This window comes from Strongylocentrotus purpuratus, unplaced genomic scaffold (genome assembly GCF_000002235.5).
Source record: "Strongylocentrotus purpuratus isolate Spur 01 unplaced genomic scaffold, Spur_5.0 spur5_scaffold_4, whole genome shotgun sequence".
NCBI classification, from domain to species: domain Eukaryota; kingdom Metazoa; phylum Echinodermata; class Echinoidea; order Camarodonta; family Strongylocentrotidae; genus Strongylocentrotus; species Strongylocentrotus purpuratus.
In genome coordinates, this window is record NW_022145610.1 from 14,433,009 (window position 1) to 14,455,134 (window position 22,126).

Below are 22,126 nucleotides of genomic sequence, written 5' to 3' on the forward strand. Positions count from 1 at the left end.
AAGAATAGATATTTCTGAAATATTTTTGATGAACAAAGGAGAATGAAATTGAAAATCTCGATTTTTTACAAAGGAATGGATAAAAACTGTTTTCCAGATATTCAGAAATAGTGCTTAGAGACTTCGGTGGGAAGCACTTTATAAGCACCCTTTTTATGCCTCCGCCACCGAAGGTGATGCCGGAGGCATCATGTTTTCGGGTTGTCCGTCCGTACGTCCGTCCCGTTTGACCGTTATCACAATATCTCAAGAACCATTTAAGATTTAAACTTAAGACTCGGGAATAGTATTTATCACCATAGGAAGACGATCTGATTAGATTTTGGAGTACGTAGGTCAAAGGTCACAGGTCACAGAGGTCAACTTATGAAATTCCTTGTATTGAGTTTGTTAGCGCGATATCTCAAGAACCATTTGAGATTTAAACTTCAAACTTAAGGATAGTATGTATCACCATAGGAAGACGATCTGATTAGATTTTGGAGCACGTATGTCAAAGGTCAAGGGTCACAGAGGTCAACTTATGAAATTCCATACATTGAGATTGTTATCATGATATCTCAAGAACCACTGGAGATTTAAACTTCAAACTTAGTGATAGTGTGTATCACTATGGGAAAACAATCTGATTACATTTTGGAGCACGTAGGTCAAAGGTCAAGGGTCATAGAGGTCAACTTATGAAATTCCATACATTGAGATTGTTATCATGATATCTCAAGAACCACTGGAGATGTAAAAACTTCAAACTTAAGGATAGTATGTATCACCATAGGAAGACGATCTGATTAGATTTTGGAGCACGTAGGTCAAAGGTCAAGGATCACAGAGGTCAACTTATGAAATTCCATACATTGAGATTGTTATCATAATATCTCAAGAACCACTGGAGATTTAAACTTCTAACTTAATGATAGTGTGTATCACCATAGGAAGACAATCTGATTAGATTTTGGAGCACGTAGGTCAAAGGTCAAGGGTCACAGAGGTCAACTTATGAAATTCCATACATTGAGATCGTTATCGCGATATCTCAAGAACCACTGGAGAATTTTCACTTCAAACTTAATGATAGTATGTATCACCATATCATAATATCTCAAGAACCACTGGAGATTTAAACTTCAAACTTAATGATAGTGTGTATCACCATAGGAAGACAACCTGATTAGATTTTGGAGCACGTAGGTCAAAGGTCAAGGGTCACAGAAGTCAACTTATGAAATTCCATACATTGAGATTGTTATCATGATATCTCAAGAACCACTGGAGATTTAAACTCCAAACTTGTTTAAATTGCTCTATGGCGGAGGCATCATTTTCGACTGCGCGCAGTCAAAATTCCATCTAGTTATTATTATTATTATTATATTCATCATCATTATTAGGTGATACGTACGAAGTCTACGTATCACCTATTGATTTCGTCAAGATTTTCTTTTTTATTATTCTTCCTCGAATTTGTTCGCAGGATATCTCAAGACTCAATAAAGCCATTGTTATCAATCTTTCAATGATGATATATCTTAGTCTAACTTAGAACTGCGTGACTTTTCAAAGTCTTAAAGTCATCATGACGTCATCCAGGCGTCATTTTGTAAAAATCAACTTATGATCATATCTTCATAACGGAAAGTAATTTTTCATTCATATTTATCATGATTAAGATCAATATCCGTCTGGTCAATTTCAGGTCAATAAACGTGCGCAAACGCTCGCGCGTTAACGCGCGCTTAAATTTTTTAAATGCTCCTAATCGTCTTGAATTTTTTTTGCATACGTTTCAACTTTCAGGCCATTTAAAGCATTTCGCAAAAAAATCGCGCGCGCGCGTTTTCGCGCGTACTAGCATTTTGCAACATAGAATCGCCGAATTTTCTCTGTCATCATATTTGGCACATTTATCCAAGCATTTTGATAACTTGTTCACCTTTTAATAACGCAATGAGCGTCCGTCAAAGTTGGCAGCACGCGCGGATCTGCGTTATCTTTATCCACAATACATGGGCAAAAACATGCCTATACAAAATTCATTATAACTCTTCAGAATGGATGGAAACTCCCAAATTTTTTTCATATTTAGATAGATTATGAGTCGGAGATATGCTTTCATGTCTCATTTGACCCTCAATTAACTCATAACGTCATCATAATGGCCTCCGAACTCAAAATTTTAATTTGCATATTATGAAGTTAGCATATTTTTTTTTAAATTGATTGTATCTCTGTGAACATAGATTCAATTTTCTTCTCAATTTCGATATGTTCTAGCTGAGACAATTCTCTACAAATGCAGTTTCCACAATTTTTCATTCTGACAAAGGCATCATGGCGTATTCTTAAGATTAAAGGAGGCACGTCAAATTTTTACATTTTGCGTGTATTCTCTATGGGACATGACTTTATTTCAAAAGAGGATTCTACATTCCTGTTTTTCGCGAGCAATATCTCCGTTGTTTTAGCTTTGTTTACATTGAGCTTTGAGTAGGTTGTAGCTGAGACATTAAGCTATCTCCAATGTGCCCTTTATTTTTCGATCAGATGCCGGGATCGTGTTCATATTTCACTTGCAAAGTGGGATTTGAGAGTTCAATTTTCCGTTTACATGTAATCGATATGGGATATGTTTTGGTATATCAGTAACGCATTTGACTTCTGACCTTGAGATCCCTGGTTCGAGTCCAGGCGTCTTCAACTATTTTTTTCTTTACTTTTTTTTTTCTTTTTGACCTTTCACTGTACCATTTCCTTTAATTATTAAAACACGTAGAATCGCAAATAATGTAATAAACAACCCTATTTACACTTAATCTATTACTTTTTGCGTGTAATCCCTATGGGAGATGACTTTTTCTCAAATCTGGATTCTACATTTCTGTGTTTTGTGAGTGATATCACCGTTATTTATGCTTGGATGTTGTTGATTTTTGAGTATGTTGTAACTGAGACAAGTTTCCACAAGATTTATGTAGACTATTTAACATTATCATAGTCAAAAATTCAATCATAGGTGACATGTCAGTTATCATATATAACAATCCTCAATCGAATACCTGAAGGGAGCGCTATACCACTTTTAATCATGATCAAATGATCATCAGCAATATCGTCATTATCGTATTCATGAACATTATCATTATATCATCATCGGCAGTTTCGGCACACGGTCATGATCGTTATTCAGGAGCCTGGGTATTTATGCTAGAAATACTGGAGGCATTTCCTCTCCTTCTTTCTTACACTTTCACTCTCTCCCTCTCACTGTTTCCCTCTCCCTCTTCCTCTCTTGATCTGTCTCCTTCTGTCTCTGCTTCTCTCTCTTTCCTACTCTTCCCCGTTCTCTCTGCATCATCTCAGCTTGTCTCATTTATATGTATAACAATTTAATCCAAAGAAATTCGAGGCAATTTCTATCGTTTGGCCATTCACTGCCATGCATACTAACAATCATTTCTAGATTTAACATCATAGATGTTGGGTTATGGAAAATTAATATCTTACTCATATGTTATACTAAATCAGGGCTGAATAAATTACTATGTACATTTTGTAATATTTATAACAAAAGTGTTTTAAGCTTGTTTAGTATAAAAACAGTTTAATCCTCTATCGAAAACCTGAAGGGTGCGCTGTGCCACTTTTAATCATGGTCATCATTCTAATATCGTCATCATCGTATTCATGAACATTATTGTCTTTTGATTATCGGCAACACTTTCATGATCAGTATTCACAAGAGCTTATTTATGCTAGAAATATGGAAGGCATTGTGCTCAATTGCATCCCTCTCTCTCTCCTCTCTCTTGCTCTGTTTCCCTTCCCCTCTCATGTTCTGACCCTCTCTTTCTCTTGGTCTATTTCTGCATGTCTCTCTCTACCCTTTCACCCTCTCCCTTGTCTCTCTCTTGCCTTGCCTCCCTCTTATTTTCTTGTTCTGTCTCCCTCTGCCCTACACAGTTGAAAATTGACTCAGGGATAGACCATAATCGGAGTAGTATTTTATAACGAAATATGAAATCGTGAAAATGCGTTCTTCATTATGTTACACATCAGCATACGTATCACCTAATTCATCTAAGTGACGAATTAAAGTCTAGTTGGTTTTAATTTTAGAATTGTATACAGCTAAGAAAATTGAACTGCATACAAGTCACTTATGGATGTTATTGATTTTTTTTTTTTAAATACATATTTTACAGAATAATGTTAATGTCCATCCCTTGATGTTCCTTGAACACCTGACCTCTCTTTCACCCCCCCCCCCTCTTTCTCTCTCACACACCCCCTCTCTCTCTCTGTATTCCTCAATACAACTCTGATCTCTCTCTCTCTCTGTCTCTCTTTCTCAGTTTCTCATTTTCTCCATGTCTCCTCCATCTCACCATAAACCGGTTTGATATTTCTTGTCATTTTCAATCTTTGCATTGAAAGTACTTTTATTTTACAACTTCTTTATAAGCATGGCTACCTGAAACATAATAACAAACATAACATTCTGCCTAAATAAAGAGAAACTACTGAGAAACGGAAGAAAAATAAAAGGCAACAAAATTCTTGCAGTACAGCTCACTCCAATATCAAAAATAAAAACACAATATAGAGTACTATACATACGTATTATATCTTTATTTTTGTTAACATTTCGGCAACTTTACATACATTTTTTTGCAATGCAATAAGCGTCATTCGTCAACTAACATAGCGATACTATAATGGCAGTCCAATAACTAGGGTACACATGTATATACATTTATCTAAAGGTAACAAAGTATTACTGTCATGACAATTCAATTTTAGTAGCATTTTACTACTGTGGGGGATTTCTGTAAGTCTTGTAAGCTTTCACGAGGTAGTCAGAAAAAAACGGTCAAAAAACGGGCACCTTTACATACATGTAGACCAGTTTAGCTGTATTTCACAGATCATTTTGTTTGAACATTTATAGATCACAAAATGTAATGTTACCTTCCCTTTTTCTTTAATATGATGGAAGCTAATGAATAAGAATACTGTTATTCAGCCAACCTTATACTTAAGTCGGTTCATAGTTTAATTCATTACAAAATGCTCAATGGGCCATTTTAATAATGTAACCAAATGTATGCATCCGCCCTTGTGGTGAATGAAATAATTTGTATAGAGGCACTTAAAGATAAAGTTGAGTTCTGGTCGTGCAATTGCATTGTGAAAGAAACGGTGTGGAATCGATCAGAAAAGGTTGATCATCTAGCATATAAGTATTGGTGTGTAATGCAAAGTTCTGGATTCATCAAAATTATAAGAAATTGGGCCCAGTATATTGGTAAAGTTACAAGCACTGTATAGTACACAGAAAGATGGATATGGGGCAACACAACACCAAGTGACATAAAGATCTTTCGCGATTTTTATATTGTTACATGCCATATTTAGAATATGAAAGCATTGGAAGAGCCATGCTTTTCAGGGAACATTTTGCATCTGATGTTCTTCCACACTTGCATAATAACAATGATAACACTCACACATTATTTTTCACCTCTTCCCATAACTCAACCCTCTCTTTAAATACAAACTTGTTTACAATACAAAAATGACCTATACAATGTGACCCCCCCCCCTCAATTATTAAATCCTGTAATCCATGCACCGTAATAGTCGCCTTCTTTGGTCTAATTCTACTTTGGTTGTTCAACTGTTTAATCAATGTACCGGTAATAATTTTACAGGTAGACTCGTTCTCACTTTATATGATTCCTCATATTTTGTTCGTAGTACTTAGCCTAATGTTGGTACTTGGTAAAATGCTCTTAAACTATAATACAGAATATGATGAATGTATCCTGGTACCAATACCAATTGCCATAATAAATTTGAAGAAAAAAAATGGTCCGTGAAATTATTGATCATAATAGGCAGTTGGATAACTGGTACAAATATATGGCACACACACTCAAAAATGAATGGGAATCCATGTGATGTGGGATAGCACTGCCATCGTCATCGAAAGCAATTTGATGGAGTTGGAAGTTGTTATTTCAGCTTAAACATTTCACAAATATTGCAAACCAACGATAGCCCCATACATTAAATCCCCACAATTGAACGGCAGGAGTAGGCAACATAAAGTAAAATTGAATTCATTAATAAACAAATTTACATACATGTAACAGAGAAATGTATGATGGGAGCACTTTAAACACGGCTCGCCATAACTCCGACTGCGCAGTAACTTCTATTGCTAAGAATAAGTAAACATCTTCGTAGCAATGTGCACGACATACATCATCATATTAATAATATAGTCTCTCAATGGAAAAGTTTCGGGTTCAAATCCATCATCGGTCATGTTCTACAAGGCATGACATTTTTTTGACAGTTGCCTCTCCCAACACAGGTGCGTAGTACGTGGGTGCATGCATCTTGCAGATGTCGGTGCGAATTATGGAAAGCGCCATCCCTGTTCATGATTACCACAAGTGAAGTCGGAGCACATTGTAACTCTAATGCACTAGACTTTTGATGTGCACAAATTTGTTATTAATTGTATGCGTTATCTATAAAATGATATGATGTAAATGTCATATGCATGTCATAATTCATCACCGGTACCCTGCAAAGTCCTTCATTATTTTAAGCATCGGTTTTTTCTTCAATGGCACAATACTGAAATTCAAGCCTTGGATTCGTCACCCGTTATAATGTGTCCATTTCACGCTGATTTTAAAACACGTCCATCATTTTTGCTTGAACTTCTTCAGAAAGTCTTGTTATATGAAAAGATATTATGTAAAGAAACACGATACATCTGCACGTACATGTACATGTATTTCGTAATCCATTACCCTGCAAATTCCTTCATTATTTCAAGCATCATGTTTTTTTTTTTAATGAAGCAATACTGATTTTCAATTTTTGGATTCGTCACCTCCTGTTACAACGTGTCCATTTTCATGCTGATTTACAAACACGTCTATCATTTTTGCTCGAACTTCTTCCGAGAGTGTCGTAACATCATCTAACGTCAAGCCAGTTGTAGGAACAGGAGGCAATACCGTTGACGTTACCTCACCTAATCAAATCAAATGCAAAAAATGGAAGAAAAGTATGTGATATACATGTACGGTATTATTTACCCTAAACGTTTCATCAGTTATCCCATATTTTGCCCTAAACCTTCTGAAAACATTCATTGGATGGTTTATTTTTGCCAATATTGTTCTTTGTTTTGGCACATCATTAATTTAGTTGTGAAAGTCTCTTGGAATGTGATTCATAATTATGACACTCCCAGTTGAGTCAGTGGTAAATAATTAAAGATAAAGACCAGTTATGGTCATGCGATTGCATTGTGAAAGAAACATTGTGAAATCGATCAGAAAAGGCTGATCATATACTGCAAGGTTCTGGAATCATCAAAATGTTAAGAAATTTGGCCCAGTCTTCATAAAGTTACAAGCACTGTACACAGAAAGAAGTATATGGGACTACACACACGTGTGCGACACGTGCGTTTTTATCTCTCACACACCAATAAACTAACTTACCAAATATATCAATTAGTAGACGGTTTCCCGGCAAAATTTTTATCATCATGTATTATTCAAAACATATTCTTTCACATGATTGTAATAAGAGCTTCCATTTCATTTTTTGAAATTTGGGCTTTTCCAATACTGGTCTTTACCTTTAAGAGCACATATCATTATTATTATTATTAGAAGTAGTATTTTATAAATATCATTATTATTATTATTGCTGTTAATGTGATTATCATCATTATCAAGATCATCATCAAATGTCAACAATATTATTGTAAATTGTTACCACTACAACAGTTTTGTAGATCTACCACTATTCATTTTCGTTGTAATAATTATCATTATTGAACAGTTTTAACCATAAAGGGCAGCTAGCCTTAAAGATACTATGTCCCTTTTGCAGCCAACATCAAATTATGTAGAACTTTGCAGGAAATATAAATATGTCATGTATGTCCTTTCTGTGAAGTTTAAACGTTAGCAGTCTCCTAATATTCAAATTATGCAAGGAAAACCGTTTACTTGCTAGACTTCACTGTCAGACACTATTGAGTGACTGACTGACTAGCTTTTTTTCTTCTTTGGTAATAACATACATAAAATGAGCTTTAAAGGGTACATTAGCGTTTGTCTACATCAATAATCCACTTCTTGTAATGGCCAAAATTAAACTGATTGAATCTTTACGCAGCATAAAACGTACGGCCATTCTGTACAATGGTCTAAAAAAATCAAGACTATTACTTACTGGCTCCATAGCTCTTAAGTCGATTCAACAACTAACGGTTGTTATTTCCCCACTTAAAGACATTTTCAAGCCCCCTTTTTTTAGGGAAGTTCTAAATAAGTGTTATCTTTCAAATGCCGTTGGAATTTAACCTTTTCATTTTTGGGGCCTGCAAATGGGACATAGTACCTTTAACAGATTTACCAAATACTAACCAAATACATTGTTTTTAACCACTCTCTCTCTCTCTTGCTGTTATAATACTAACCTGGTTCGAATAAATATTCTTTGGAGCTAAAGAGTTTTGCTTGTGATGACAATACAACTGGCACTATAGGAACCTGGGAATGAAATGAAATAAACTTACTTTTAGTAAGAAAGTCATGACTTTTAGATAATAAGGCTTGTTGGTTTGTATCATTATTTTACTATTCATTAAGTTGTCTGTTGTTTGATACAGGGCTCTCTTACAAAGCAGTTGTAATGTACTGAAGAGACAACCCTTTATAACACTTAAAATAAATGATCAAAGCTCTTCGAAACTTAAGTGTTAACTTAAAGCTGATATTATTCCATTCATTTATGAAGAGTACATTTACAAAGCTGTATTGAACATATCACGAAATAACATTTGAGTTAGGAGACAGCTTAAAAAAGTAAAAGTCATGCATGAGCCTTACATTATGGGTGCTGCCACCGAAGAAAAAAACCCATGACAATTATATAAATACAGAGAAGACAAAGCAATGAAACAATATAAAAGTGAGCAATAAGCCTGATCATGGATAAAGTAATCTAAGTATTATAGTTTATACACGTACATGTATTCAATATTAATGAGTTTAACATTCTTTTGAAGACATTAAGCGCATAGAGAAACTTTTGTTCATTATGCGCTTTATAAATATTGCATTATATTTTATTATTAAAGAAACTCCTGGAAATTTATACTCGCAGTTCAGGCCACTGTAATGAATACCGGTAGCATGATTGTTTTCCTCAACAATATCTACAGATGTATATTTTAGATTTTGTACGTAGCAGCCAGATTGAATGGCAACACATATGTGGGAAATGCACATTTTAACATGAATGGATAGTTTTATAAATGCAACATAATACTTTCATATCTACAGAGTACAGAGATGTTTTGTTCAGATAAGGTGGAATTTAATAAGTTTGACCCAAATGCTTCGAAATCATTCCATTCAATACTTGCTGGGCCTCACAAGTACAGTTGGTGCTTGTATTACTGTGAACGCTGCAGTTTCGTTTTGTTCACATTCACAAATGTTGGTTTTCTTCCGTGATGATTTGTTGGTGTTTTTAAACTTTTTTTTTTTAGCAAACAAAATAGTTTTCTTAGGGTTTGGGCAACTAAATCGAGAAAGTGATAGCTTGGGGGACATATTCTCACATTTTCATTTATTGAATCACACCTTTGTCTATCAAAACAACGGCAGTTGAAGACTTGATGTCTTTGTGTAATTTAAGAAAGACGTATTACATATATGTGATTTGGATTAACGAAGGGACAAAACGGTTTGTTCTTAGGATTCTTAGAATGTATAGTAAAGTTTCGATGCTCATAATAAATTCATTGTTTATGCTTATGCTGCTTGAACTGCTATTTGTATAATTGCAGCATTTTTTTCTTATTTACTTGGTCGTGTCATTTCATTACAAACAAATTTAGTTCGAAGTTTAACCTCATATTGATGAATCATGTCCCTTTAATGATCATTCCTTTAGTATAATTGTTTTATATTAGATGTATGTAATATTGTTAGAGATTTTACTAGTACTCAGCTGGAATATTATTTGGAGATATGGAAACGATCTGAAAACTTATTTAAGAATATGCTTACTCAGGATATAAGAATAATGAAATGTCATTTGAGACGTAACGTTTATCACATACTGAATTGAACATTGTGAAGCAAGCAGTCCTTCTAAAAATAATCCGAACGTGATTTCTAGAGGTATTGGAATTATTTTCGGAAGTGACTTTATGCTCTAGCTATTCATATTTTGATTTTTTGTTCTTACCTGAGCAAGTACAGCTAAATTGAAAGCACCTTTCTTGAAAGGTAGCAGTGGTTCTTCCGATTGTTTTTCCGTCATCAGTCTTCGAGTTCCCTCTGGAAACACCCAAACACGACGCTGTGAGAAAAGAATAATAACAGATTGATATACATGTATGTACAGAAAATTGTTATGTGATTCAAGTGGTTGGTTCTTTAGTTCATTTTAGCTGTGTTTTAGGATATTTTATTCACCATGCATAATTAAAAAATGGCACTCTAATACATAGACTATATTTGTTCAACTAATTTGAGATTTTTTAAACCCTTATTTGCAAATCGCATATTATTAACGTCTGGGAATGCAGCATCGATTGAGCTAAACCTGTAGTGGTGATATAGTATATGAAAGTTACTTTACAAAGTCTGTAAATATTTCTATTACAAAGAATTCCCTTTAATTCCTAGTATTGATGTGGTGGGAACGTCTACTCTTTTATCTGCTTTAAAGAGACGGTGCGCTGAAAGTTTCCCCCAGTTTTCCCCAGTATATAGTTTCTCTATCAGTTTATTGGAGATTGGTTGAGTGAGTGAGTAACATACAACTGTAAATGTATTTGAAAGGTAATGAAAATACACTATTAATGCGTGAAGCCTGCATGGTGGGGTCTTTCTTTATTTATCAGCTGTACAGAGAGGGTCCCCCCCCCCCGAAATATTTTTTTTCTCATCAGTTTTTAAGAGGTTGCTTCTGCATATATTGTGTCACAATTGAGTCTGTATAATCTCTTACAGAGAGGGTCCCCCCCCCGAAACATTTTTTTTCTCAACCGTTTTTAAGAGGTTGCTTCTGCATATATTGTGTCATAATTGAGTCTGTATAATCTTTTGTACATTAGGGGGGGGGGGTGCTCTCTTTTCTCATACACACGAGGTCCATGCATGTTTACGATTTTCCACCAACCTTATCCTTTTGTATTGCATCCACGGCGTGACGTAACATGTCCTTCGCACTGGCGGAGCTTTTCCTGTCGACGAATAGGGTACCACTGAGTATCAGACACAATCCAAAGGGACCCGTGTATTTCATGGCCTTCTTCATAATCACCACGCAGTTTCCAGGCCAAATATCGTCGTGCATTATAACTGAAATCGGAAAAGATTTAATTCCACTCAGTATTATTCATCGTCATGAAAGAACATTTGCATTGGCGGTAGATTATGTTTAAAGATAAAGTTGAGTTCTTGTCATGCGATTGCATTGTGAAAGAAAGGTTGATCATCTAGCATATAAGTATTGGTGTGTACTGCAAGGTTTTGGAATCATCAAAATGATAAAGAAATTTTTCCCAATCTTAGTAAAGTTACAAGCAATGTACACAAACAGATGTACCGGTATATGGGACTACACGAACATGTGGCATAAAAATCCGTCCCGATTTGTATGACGTTATACATACCATATTTAGAATATGAAGGCATTTGAAGAGCCATGCTTTTCAATTTCAGGGAACGATTTGTATCTGATGTTCTTCCACACTTGCGTAATACAAAGATAACGCTCACAAGTTATTTTTCACCTCTTCCCAGAACTCGACCTTCTCTTTAAAAGTAAAACTGTGATGTAGTTTGACCTCAATACATGAATCTTGACCTTCTTGACGTGTCACCTCTATACCTGGTTGTTTCCTATAATTCATTCAAGTCAGGTGATTCGGGTCACATCCTGACAGCTGACCATTTCGGAGGTAAAGATTTTTTTATTGAGATCATAAGTATTTCAAACAAGAAAGTAGTGCTAGTGCATTCTAGCTTTCATTCAGATGTTGAAATAATCACGTTAACATTGCGATTCTCGACTTGAAACTGATGCGTACATGAAAATATAATCAGACATGAATCCCGATCGATTATTCGATTACATGTTGAAGGATAACAATATCCTTGGTTCTTTTTTCCCCTTTACTTTAGCCCCCTCTCTCTCTCTTTATTCACCTCTCTCTCTCTCTCCCTCTCTCTCCCCCTCTCTCTTTATTCCTCCTCTCTCTCTCTCACCCCCTCTCTCTCTCTTTATCGAGACCATTGAGAAAGAGTTGTGATAAATATGCTAATAGTACATGTAATTCATAATTTGTTAACTTTCTCATTTTATTTTTCTCACTGCTTTCATATTTTGAATTTCAACCGGAAAATAATGTTTAAAACTTGGACCATAATCTTCAAAGTTTGTAGTCCCATTTAATACCAACTTCTGCGTTCAGTAATTTCCATTGTTTGTGATTTTCAGCAAGCAAGATAGACGGTGGGGGGGGGGGGGGGAAGAGATAAGCTTAATCAGATAGGCTTAATGATTTCCAAATCTCAATAACAAACATGTTCCTCTTTACTACATTCTAAAAATAACCACTGCTGGCAAAATTATCTTTAAATGTATAGACTGTGAAAGAAACGTTGTGGATCGATCAGAAAGGTTGATCATCTAACATAAATATTGGTGTGTACTGAAAGGTTTTGGAATCATCAAAATGATAAGTAGTTGGCCCAGTATTGGTAAAGTTACAAGCACTGTACACAGAAAGATGTATATGGGACTACCCTATATCTATCAAGTCCGGATAGATATAATAATTTACCAAATATATCAATTAGTAGGTAGTTTCCCGGCAAAATGTGTATCATCACGTATTAGTAAAAAAATATTCCTTTACAAAATTGGTAATAAGAGTTTCCATTTCTTTTTTGAGAGGGGGCGTTTCCAAAACTAGTCTATACCTTTAAGATAATTTGCGTCACAGGTTTTGAAATGTAGAAATGTTTCACGGACTTACCTGGGCTGTCAAGAGAGCTTTGATGGTTGCAAACAACGACGAACGGTCCCTCTGGGTATGCACACCCTTTCCGTTTGATGGTGAGGCGACACAGGGGTAGCTGGAAAATGTTCCCGTATTTTGTTAACCACCTGATGATTGAAAGAAACCATTAAGAAATATAATTCTATAATTGCGCATTTTGTTAGAATCATTTGTAATTATAGAAGAACATCGAATTTTCTGAAGGATAAAAGGGTGAAGGACAAAGGGTTCACGAATAGATTCACCTAAGGCCATTAACCAAAAAAAAATCATGTTTAGTGTCCCCGTCTGCTTCCTTTTTGGGGCCACCTTATTTGTTTTCATTTTTTTTTCAATGAATAAAAACATGAAAAACATACTGCTAAAATGATCAATTACTGATTTTTTTTTTTTAATGCTGGCGGCCATCTTGTAAAATGGCCCGACGGTCGGGGAAAATGTACCGAGCGGCCATTTTGGAAGAAGAAGAAGAAAAAAAGGGCCTCCTTCCTATTTTTCAAAAGAGCAGGACGCTATTTTTTTAAATTTAAAACAAAAATAGCCTAACACCCTGCCTAGAAAGAGAATAAGGCTACATGAAATAACATTATGATGGAAATTGAAGCTGGGCCTTATGTGAACTGACGTTACTAATGATTATAAGAACGTAGAATGCAGATGAAAGACCCCTATGCGACTGATGTTGATGGGCATACAAGAAGGCGATCTTACTTTTAAGGTCGCATCACCTATCACCCATACTATACGTCTTTGTCCTCTTTATCTATCAAAGGAGTTTGCTCTCCTAGTATTTCCTTGTAATATCTTACAAACGGGACACATTGTGTACAATGACTTGTATTTAAATTTTAAAGCGTTTCTGCTACACCAGGGAAATATAGGCCAGCACACTTTGGCTACACATGCCAGAGCCTACAAGCATGTTTCTTTTTGTAAATTGTTCATATAATTAACGGAAACCTCACCCGAGAACTAAGTTTACTTATTCTGATAATATATTATATTCTTGCCCAATAATCTACAAGATTCCCCACCATTTATATATCTCTCGTACACATTTTTGTAAGGAATATTGCACATCAAAGGGCAAGAATACATCTCATTTTTCAGAATACCTACACTTATTCTTCGGCATGAGGTTTCATTTAAATATCACTGAATACTGGAATAGGGACATAGGGTCAACGTTTATAAGGAGTAGTGCATGTACATTGTATTGTGTCTTCCATTGCAAGTTACAGAGGGTAGGCACTAGGCAGTGCCCATGTTTTAGGCTGCCGTAAAGCCATTCGGAAGTCTGTTCATGACTATCAAAAAGCCGGAAATGTCATCAAACTTCCTCTCTTTCGAATGTAGAATATGCCCTTGGGGATATTAAGCAAAACTTAGAAGTTATAGTCTGAAATTATGTTCAAATAAAAACAGCAAGGTAGGAACACATTCAAGTGAAAAACATGTACTTCTAAATAAAAATCCAATATAAAATTGGCGTTGCTAAAGTGTTCTTGTACATGTATGTACGTTCCCTTCCTAAAGCAAATAGCATAAAACATGAAAACGATAGCTGTAATTGTTTCATTCCAGAGATTCCACACATTCTACGATTATGTATTCGGTTCACAGTTCCAATATCTATCAAATAATTTTATGTACATGACTTTGTATAAGCATTATTCGGCATCCTAGCATGCTTGCATATGATTAGAAACTTAAGAATGCATTTAAATTACATAGGCCTTCTCATGACCCGACAGTAACCTTTCGTCATTGTGTAAGACGGCACTTACCTTCGGGTCATTTCTGATGTATTATTGATTGGGCAACTGTTTGTGGTTTTCGCTATACGTAACATTTACAATTGATCTGCATGATGCATAATGGACATGAAAACGTTCTTACTCCATGTACTAAACTACAACATTCATGCATGTGTGTAAGATTATTCCTAAAATGAGATGTGGCATGTTTGCACAAATCGTTTGCACAATAATTACCCGGATCTGACGTCCCTAAAGGGGAAAACAGTCTGGTCTGTGTTTGAATGCAGTTGTTTGCGTAGAAAGCCTGAATATATTTACCCAAATCCGAAAAGTACACAACGTATAATTATATTGTTGACACAATACCCCGTTCGATTCCGTAGGCTTACGGCAGGGCATGTGAGTTAAAGTCTCACCTCCCTGCTTACGGCAATGAAAGTGATACTCATATGTCCGTGTACACTTAAGTGTATGTCGGGTAATTATAATAGTTACACGTGTACGTGTAATATCATGGAGTGATAGAAATATAATTTTTCCCTTCTGTTCCTTGCCTTGTTTAGCATGTCAAATGAAAAAAAACACTTGCCGTCCCTATTATCTGATTAGTATACAGTCATGTTGGCCATTTTGCAGTAGAGCTGTAGGATTCTTTTTAAAAGGTTACAGGTCGTAGTGTTGACAAGCTTGTGTAACAGGTACTGGTACCCCTAGTTTGGTAACACGTTAATTATACATGAGTTATCATTCTAATTATTAACTCCATGATCTAATGGAGTAATATACCGATAAGTAGGCCGCCAACACGCAATAATTCACTGCTACTGTAAATATTACACTCTATTTGTCATAGTCATGTAGTACATCGTTGTATTGTTGTTGGTGGGTGTGTTTAATATGTAGCAGTGTAGCTAGCATGCATATGATACGATCGCAAAGACTTTCGAGAAATCAAGCCGAGGGCATTTTCAAGAGACCTCATGGAATTCATGGTCCGATGACGAAGTATACGCCATAGCAATAAGTGTACATTTATTTTTAATTGGTGATGGCAGCTACATGTATATTGCCATTGGGTTAATCTGTCAAAAGTCTGATCGACCGTGTGATATGTTATTGTTAATCAGACAAAGTATATTACAGCTGACTTGATGACTCACCAAGCATTCTTAGGGCTGCCGGGGTTGAGCATGAGGATTGGTACGAACAGCAAACCAAACACGATATACGATGCGATGAGGGTGATATACCTTGCGTAGAAGGCCCCACATCTGCTCCTTGAAATCAAATACACCATACCCAACGCCGCGACAAGAAACACAGTCAATTTCAACGTCGACCCGGGCGACGAGTGGGTCGTAGTTTCATACACAATTTGTTCCTCCATTACTGCCGTGGACTGTGCCTTTTGCTGTCCAGCTTCAGGTCTGAAGGTTGCTAGAGAGTCACGCACGTTTTGACCACTTTCCCCTTTATAATATATCCATCCCTAGGCACCTGTTTTGCTACGGAAGTTCGCACTCACGCTGTGTGCGTTGTGTAAGGAAGAACTCGGTTATGTCTATGGTATAGCACGGTAATCAAACGCTGTTGTGACCTCGATGAAAGGAACTGTTTCTTTACAAAATTTCAGAGACGGAGCTCCTCTGTTGCTTTACGCTCAGTGGTTTTATAACGGTGCGATGTCTTGGACAGTACCAGGTTGGATTCTTGAATGGGTGGATTGGAACGTTAGTTCAGCTGAAGGAGATCCAGGTCAGAGTTATTGCTTTCATCCGTAGACCGGAAGTCACAGTGGAATCTGTAGTATATCAAGAAGAGGAAGTCAAATTTACCATTCATAGTCTTTTTTTCTCTAGGAAGCTGTAAAAAACGAAGGGAAATTCAACCAGATGCTCGAATTTTATTCGTATATACACATCAACGTATCAAGCAACCAAAGAGAGCATCAGGCCTAGCTAGTTGTTATTTTCTTGAGCAGGTATCAAACAAAAATCGTGTTGGATTTCTGAGGAATTGATGCACCAATTGACCATAGTATCTAAGAACCATGATCTCATAAATAATATTAAGAGCAAGGGGAAGGGGTGCTTGAAAAGATTAGACATCAAAATAATAATGATATAGCGCATATAAATTAAAATTAATGTGTCCCTATAAAATTATGCGCTGCAACAAAGAGAAGGAATAGAGAAGCGTGATGTACGCTCTGCATTCAGTTTGGAATATATTTCTTTAAACAAAAACGAAGACATATTATAAAATTGTCAACAGCGTCACACAGAACGCAGATAAAATGAACGCTTATACACCCTCTTAACGAGGGCATGGGTCGATGTGCTCCGTTTCACCTTTAATAACCTCAAATGGAGTTGAGATTGCTTGAATATATCTTAATGAGATGCTTCAAAGGTTACTCAAGATTAAACAAAGCACCAGCGGCCAATGTCCTATTGTTGATCATGCTGATAATATTCGATAATTTTGATGTCTCTTATATCTGACCAATAATCGTTCATAATGCAGTAATCACCCGTTTTGTGGTAGAATGGTATATAGCAAAGTGAACGTAACTCTGATATAAAAGTATTTACAAAATGTTGCTTTGAACAGTGCTTCAAATATCAATTCAATTTATTTGTCCATCTTTAAAAAATAACAAGTATAACATAATATTAACACATATTGTATTTCGATAATAATATAAACATAAACATGGAGGGATACTCTTAGTAAGCAAGTAAGCTTGTAAACAGGGAATACGGGATTAGTCAATGAACTGAAGAATACAACAATCATGAGAAATAACACATTACTTGATATCCTTGGTGTATGCGGTGCTCAGTGTCATCCGGAAAATTGTTGATCGAAATACCCATGAAATCAGCGATCCTGTATCAGCTGTTATATCCTACTACGTGTGTTAGTATCCTGATCATTATACAAAGATGCTGAGAAAATGGATGATTGTAAACGTGGACTCATTGCTCCATGCTTACAGAGTCCAAGTACATTTGCCAACAAACACGACCAGCTGAATGTTGTGTTCTCGGAGCATACAACTCAACTGTGAAAAAAATGGTTCGCGCGCTCGAAATAGACATAAAACCAAGGAGGACAAACAAAGGACACCATACACGTTTTTCTTCTTCCACCCCTACAAACTCAGCTGATGCATGCTGCGCCGTGCATTACGACATAGAACTTGACGTACAGTGCCACTATACCGAAGGCGGGTGTGCGTGCGACCGGGGCGTGCGATGAATGTTGGCACGGCGAAATATTATCATAATCGCTCGATCGAGTTGGCATATGACACGGCCTGCGAGCTCGAGCGCGAATTGACCGGAGCCAATAAGCATAAAGGTCACGGCTCACCTAGCTTGCCACCTGACCACAGCTAGATTTGAAATAAATTGCACTGGGATGAGATTTATAATAGGATCGTAAAACATGTAATTTTCCTTCTCATTTAGCCTGAAGGTATATAGTAAATATGAACCTTGATATCGACAGGGGTATTATTTTCAAGTCGCACAGTCGGAGAAAAGTAAACATGATGTCATGACTACTCGTCGACAGGTCGGCCTCGAAACGAAGGCCTTTTATACTTTTGACATTTGGAACTTCATTCAGGGAGAAATTCTGTTTTTGTACCATTTCTCGACTTAGACCGGTCCTACACATGTCTTTTGGGGTGTGGGGGACAGCTAGACATCGAGATAATGCGACGATGGAGTGCACTCTAATTTTGCTGACGAGTTGTTGTTATTTTGTAATGTTATCGGCGTTTCATTTTTGGGGAGAATATTTACGCCCTGATTAGCTGAGATATATTTATAGTCGTTTCTCATACCAAACAGACATTACAAATCTCTTTCAATCCAATATTATTGCAGCCTACCCTGTACACCCACATAATATTATACCATGATATCGAATTATTCATAGGCCTATAAACCACCCTCGCAGTGTTATTTCTTTTTTAATCATTGAAATGGCAAATGGTGTATTGGATCAGCATAATCTCTCTCTCTCTCTCTCTCTCTCTCTCTCTCTCTCTCCCTGTATCTGCCCCCATCTGTTTTTCTCGTTAACTCTCTCTTCATATACCATATTATATACAGAGGGGCTCTTTATATTATAATACTCGTTTGTCACGTATCTTTTCCAACAACAAAAACTTATTGAACTATCATCCGCAATGATGACAGGGCCTTTTCAGTCTGTGACCCCATTCTTTGGAACACACTCCCCGCCCATATCCAGGACTCGCCCACCGTTGACATTTTCAAAGAGAATTAAAAAAAAACTCATCTATTCCCCCAAAATAACAATAAAATAAGTTTGAATTTGTATTACAATGCCCACATAATGTCTTTTTTTAATTGTTGCTAATATTAATATAACATGTGAACTTTCCCAGGAAAGTTATGATAATTTCTTTAGTAATGTTAGTGAGGTTTCATCTTCTTGGTAATTCATGTAATGTTATTTTGTTCAGTTATGTTAGTAACATTTATTTTATTGTTAATTTAAGTAATGTTAATTCCATTGTAAATATTGATTTATCTTGGAAGATATATTGCTCTGGCTCGTAATGTTATGAACCAGAGCAATATAACACTGAGTTCCTTTATGGAATCTATTTATTCAGATGATCATATCTCATCCCATACTTAACATATTCAGTTGGTTTCGACATTTGGACATTATTTTTGATGCTCTTTGGGAAAATGAAGAAAAAATTGAGAAATTCAACAACAAACAAAAACAATTTTTTTTTATGACGTCACACTTTCAACCCTCTATATACTCCGAGTGCCAAGTAAGGGCGCGTTCATGCTTGACGGCCAGAATCAGGCATCTGTTACGCGTTTAGTTTAAAACACGGTTGCGTCTTAGCTCACTTTTGTAGAATCACCGAAAAACGGCGATCACGATCGCCGATCGTAAACTCACAAAAAGATGCGTTTACAATTTGTAAACGCGTTTAAATGGGGTCAACGCACTGACCTCTAGTGGGTCTACGTAGCATGCACAGTGAAGGTTTGCGAATCCAGCTGGAAGACCAATTAAGGCCACACACTGAGAATTGCCTGGGGGAGCCAGAGAAGTAAGCATGAACACTACATCGTGGAACTGCGATCACGATGAGCGTTTACGATGAGCGTTTCAGATCGCTCATTCTGCCTTCAAAATTTAAGCATGAACGCAGCCTAAGAGCATCCACACGGTCAACTTACGCTACCCTCCAGTTGTGTAAGCGCGTTACTCCCGGAAAAATCCAGGAGTAAACCAGTCAATGTAAAGGTCGGCGCTGCTAACACGACTATCGTTCAGACTTCAGACGGTCACTACGCTAGCTCTAAACACGACCTTAACCCTGACCAAAATTGCCATCGTGTGAACACGGCTGCTGTTATACCCCATCTTCTCTCCTTGTCATTTTGATGTCGTATATTTACCATGCCCAATCATTCACTTTTCCCGTGTCCACACTCATCAATGTTTTGTGTCCTGCATGCAATTTTATTTCTATAGTGTTTTTTTAATCCAAGGCCTTGATACAAAAGGAAACTTTGGAATTTATTCTAATTCATTTATTAATTAATTTGAATTAAAAATATTTACTCGAAAATGACATGTTGATTTGATTAGACAATACATAATATTATATTAATCTTTATCATATTATTTTATACAACTTGAATATTAACAAATCTTTATGAAACGGTAAGATGGTTGGCATCAAACTTGTTGCAATAATTCACTGATATAGCCTATACTTCAATAAGATTCATCGTCATAGTACAGGGGCGGATCTAGGAGTTGACCACTGGGTCAACCCCCCCCCCCCCTTGGCAAAAAGCTAGATCCGCCCCTGTATTGTAACATGCATGTTTAAATGATGCGGGCATAATAATACCTTAAAGGTAAAGACCAGTATTGGAAACGCCCCAATTTCAAAAAATGAAATGGACGCTCTCATTACCAATCATGTGAAAGAATAAGTTTTGACTAATACATGATGATAAAAAATTTGCTGGGAAACCGCCTACTAATTCATATATTTGGTAAATTTGTTTCTCTCATGGTCTGTGAGAGATATAGGGTAGTCCCGTATACATCTTTCTGTGTATAGTGCTTGTAACTTTACGAAGAATGGGCCAAATTTCTTATCATTTTGATGATTCCAGAACCTTGCAGATGCTAGATGATCAACCTTTTCTGATCGATTCCACAACGTTTCTTTCACAATGCAATCGCATGACCATAACTGGTCTTTACCTTTAATCATACGCATTGAAATATTGTATATGTATAAGACTTGACCTCGAGATTGTGAAAGAAGTGTGCAGATAAAAACTGCCTTCATCACTCATCTGTCATCAGGTATTGTAATGTAAAGATGAACATACATGCACTAATACCTCATCGGTCACACCGCCAAACCGACCTAAAAACTGATTGTGGCCGTAGTATAGGGGATAGAGGAATTCTTTTGTCGGTCTTTTGTCGGTCTGATATCGTCTTGCTGGTGTGACTGAGTCATAAGTACAATATACAATATTAGATAGCTTAGACAGATACCGAAATGTGATTGGTCGATACCGTCGAGAGGTGTCAGTCGTCACGTATCCTGGCCGGTCACTTTCCAGTGTTATATTAACCAGCTGGTGAAATGAATATATTTGTAATCAATGAATGTCGCCCTCTTGAGGACTGTATCATCTGTATGTCACCAATAAATTACACCAATACGGAGGGTCAAAAAAAAAAATCTTCAGTATACAATATGAATATCCAAAATGTCGTTTCGCCCCTTCATTCTCGATATGAGCAAGATTATGTTGCAAGTTTTATGATTTCATGAAGACTTATTATCGATTGTGGTGTTTAGAGCATTATTAAAGTTAGTGCATCTTCCATACCCATATACTTTGACACATATCTCCAGAAAAATGTTAACACGACCCCCAACACTGTCGAGAAATCCCTTTAAGTGCCATTACAATACCCTATATGGCCAGGGGGCGTTTCACAAAGCCTTTTTTCAATGACAAATGACACAAATCAGTGACAAATCTGCTGATAACCAATCAGAAGCAAGGATTTCGGTAGCTTATAACAAAAACTGTCATTTGTCACTGATGACAAGTTTTGTGAAACGCCCCCTGGAAACATGTCCGGATTACGTAATACGTCACAATTATTGTCATTATAGTTTAATAGATGGACG

At 36.4% G+C, this 22,126-nt stretch overlaps 1 protein-coding gene across 1 annotated transcript; it reads right to left on the reverse strand.

Annotated features, from left to right (window-relative positions):
• Positions 1-6,813: 6,813 nt before the first annotated feature.
• LOC592014 (1-acyl-sn-glycerol-3-phosphate acyltransferase alpha) lies at positions 6,814-18,174 on the reverse strand. The gene is made up of 7 exons (XM_791557.5): positions 17,700-18,174; positions 16,044-16,684; positions 13,100-13,230; positions 11,236-11,417; positions 10,297-10,410; positions 8,516-8,588; positions 6,814-7,051 (listed from the first exon to the last, which is right to left on the reverse strand). Exons 2-7 carry the CDS (start codon positions 16,268-16,270, stop codon positions 6,888-6,890), a joined length of 891 nt encoding a protein of 296 aa, XP_796650.1. The 5' UTR covers positions 16,271-16,684; positions 17,700-18,174; the 3' UTR covers positions 6,814-6,887.
• Between the last annotated feature and the right edge of the window lie 3,952 nt (positions 18,175-22,126).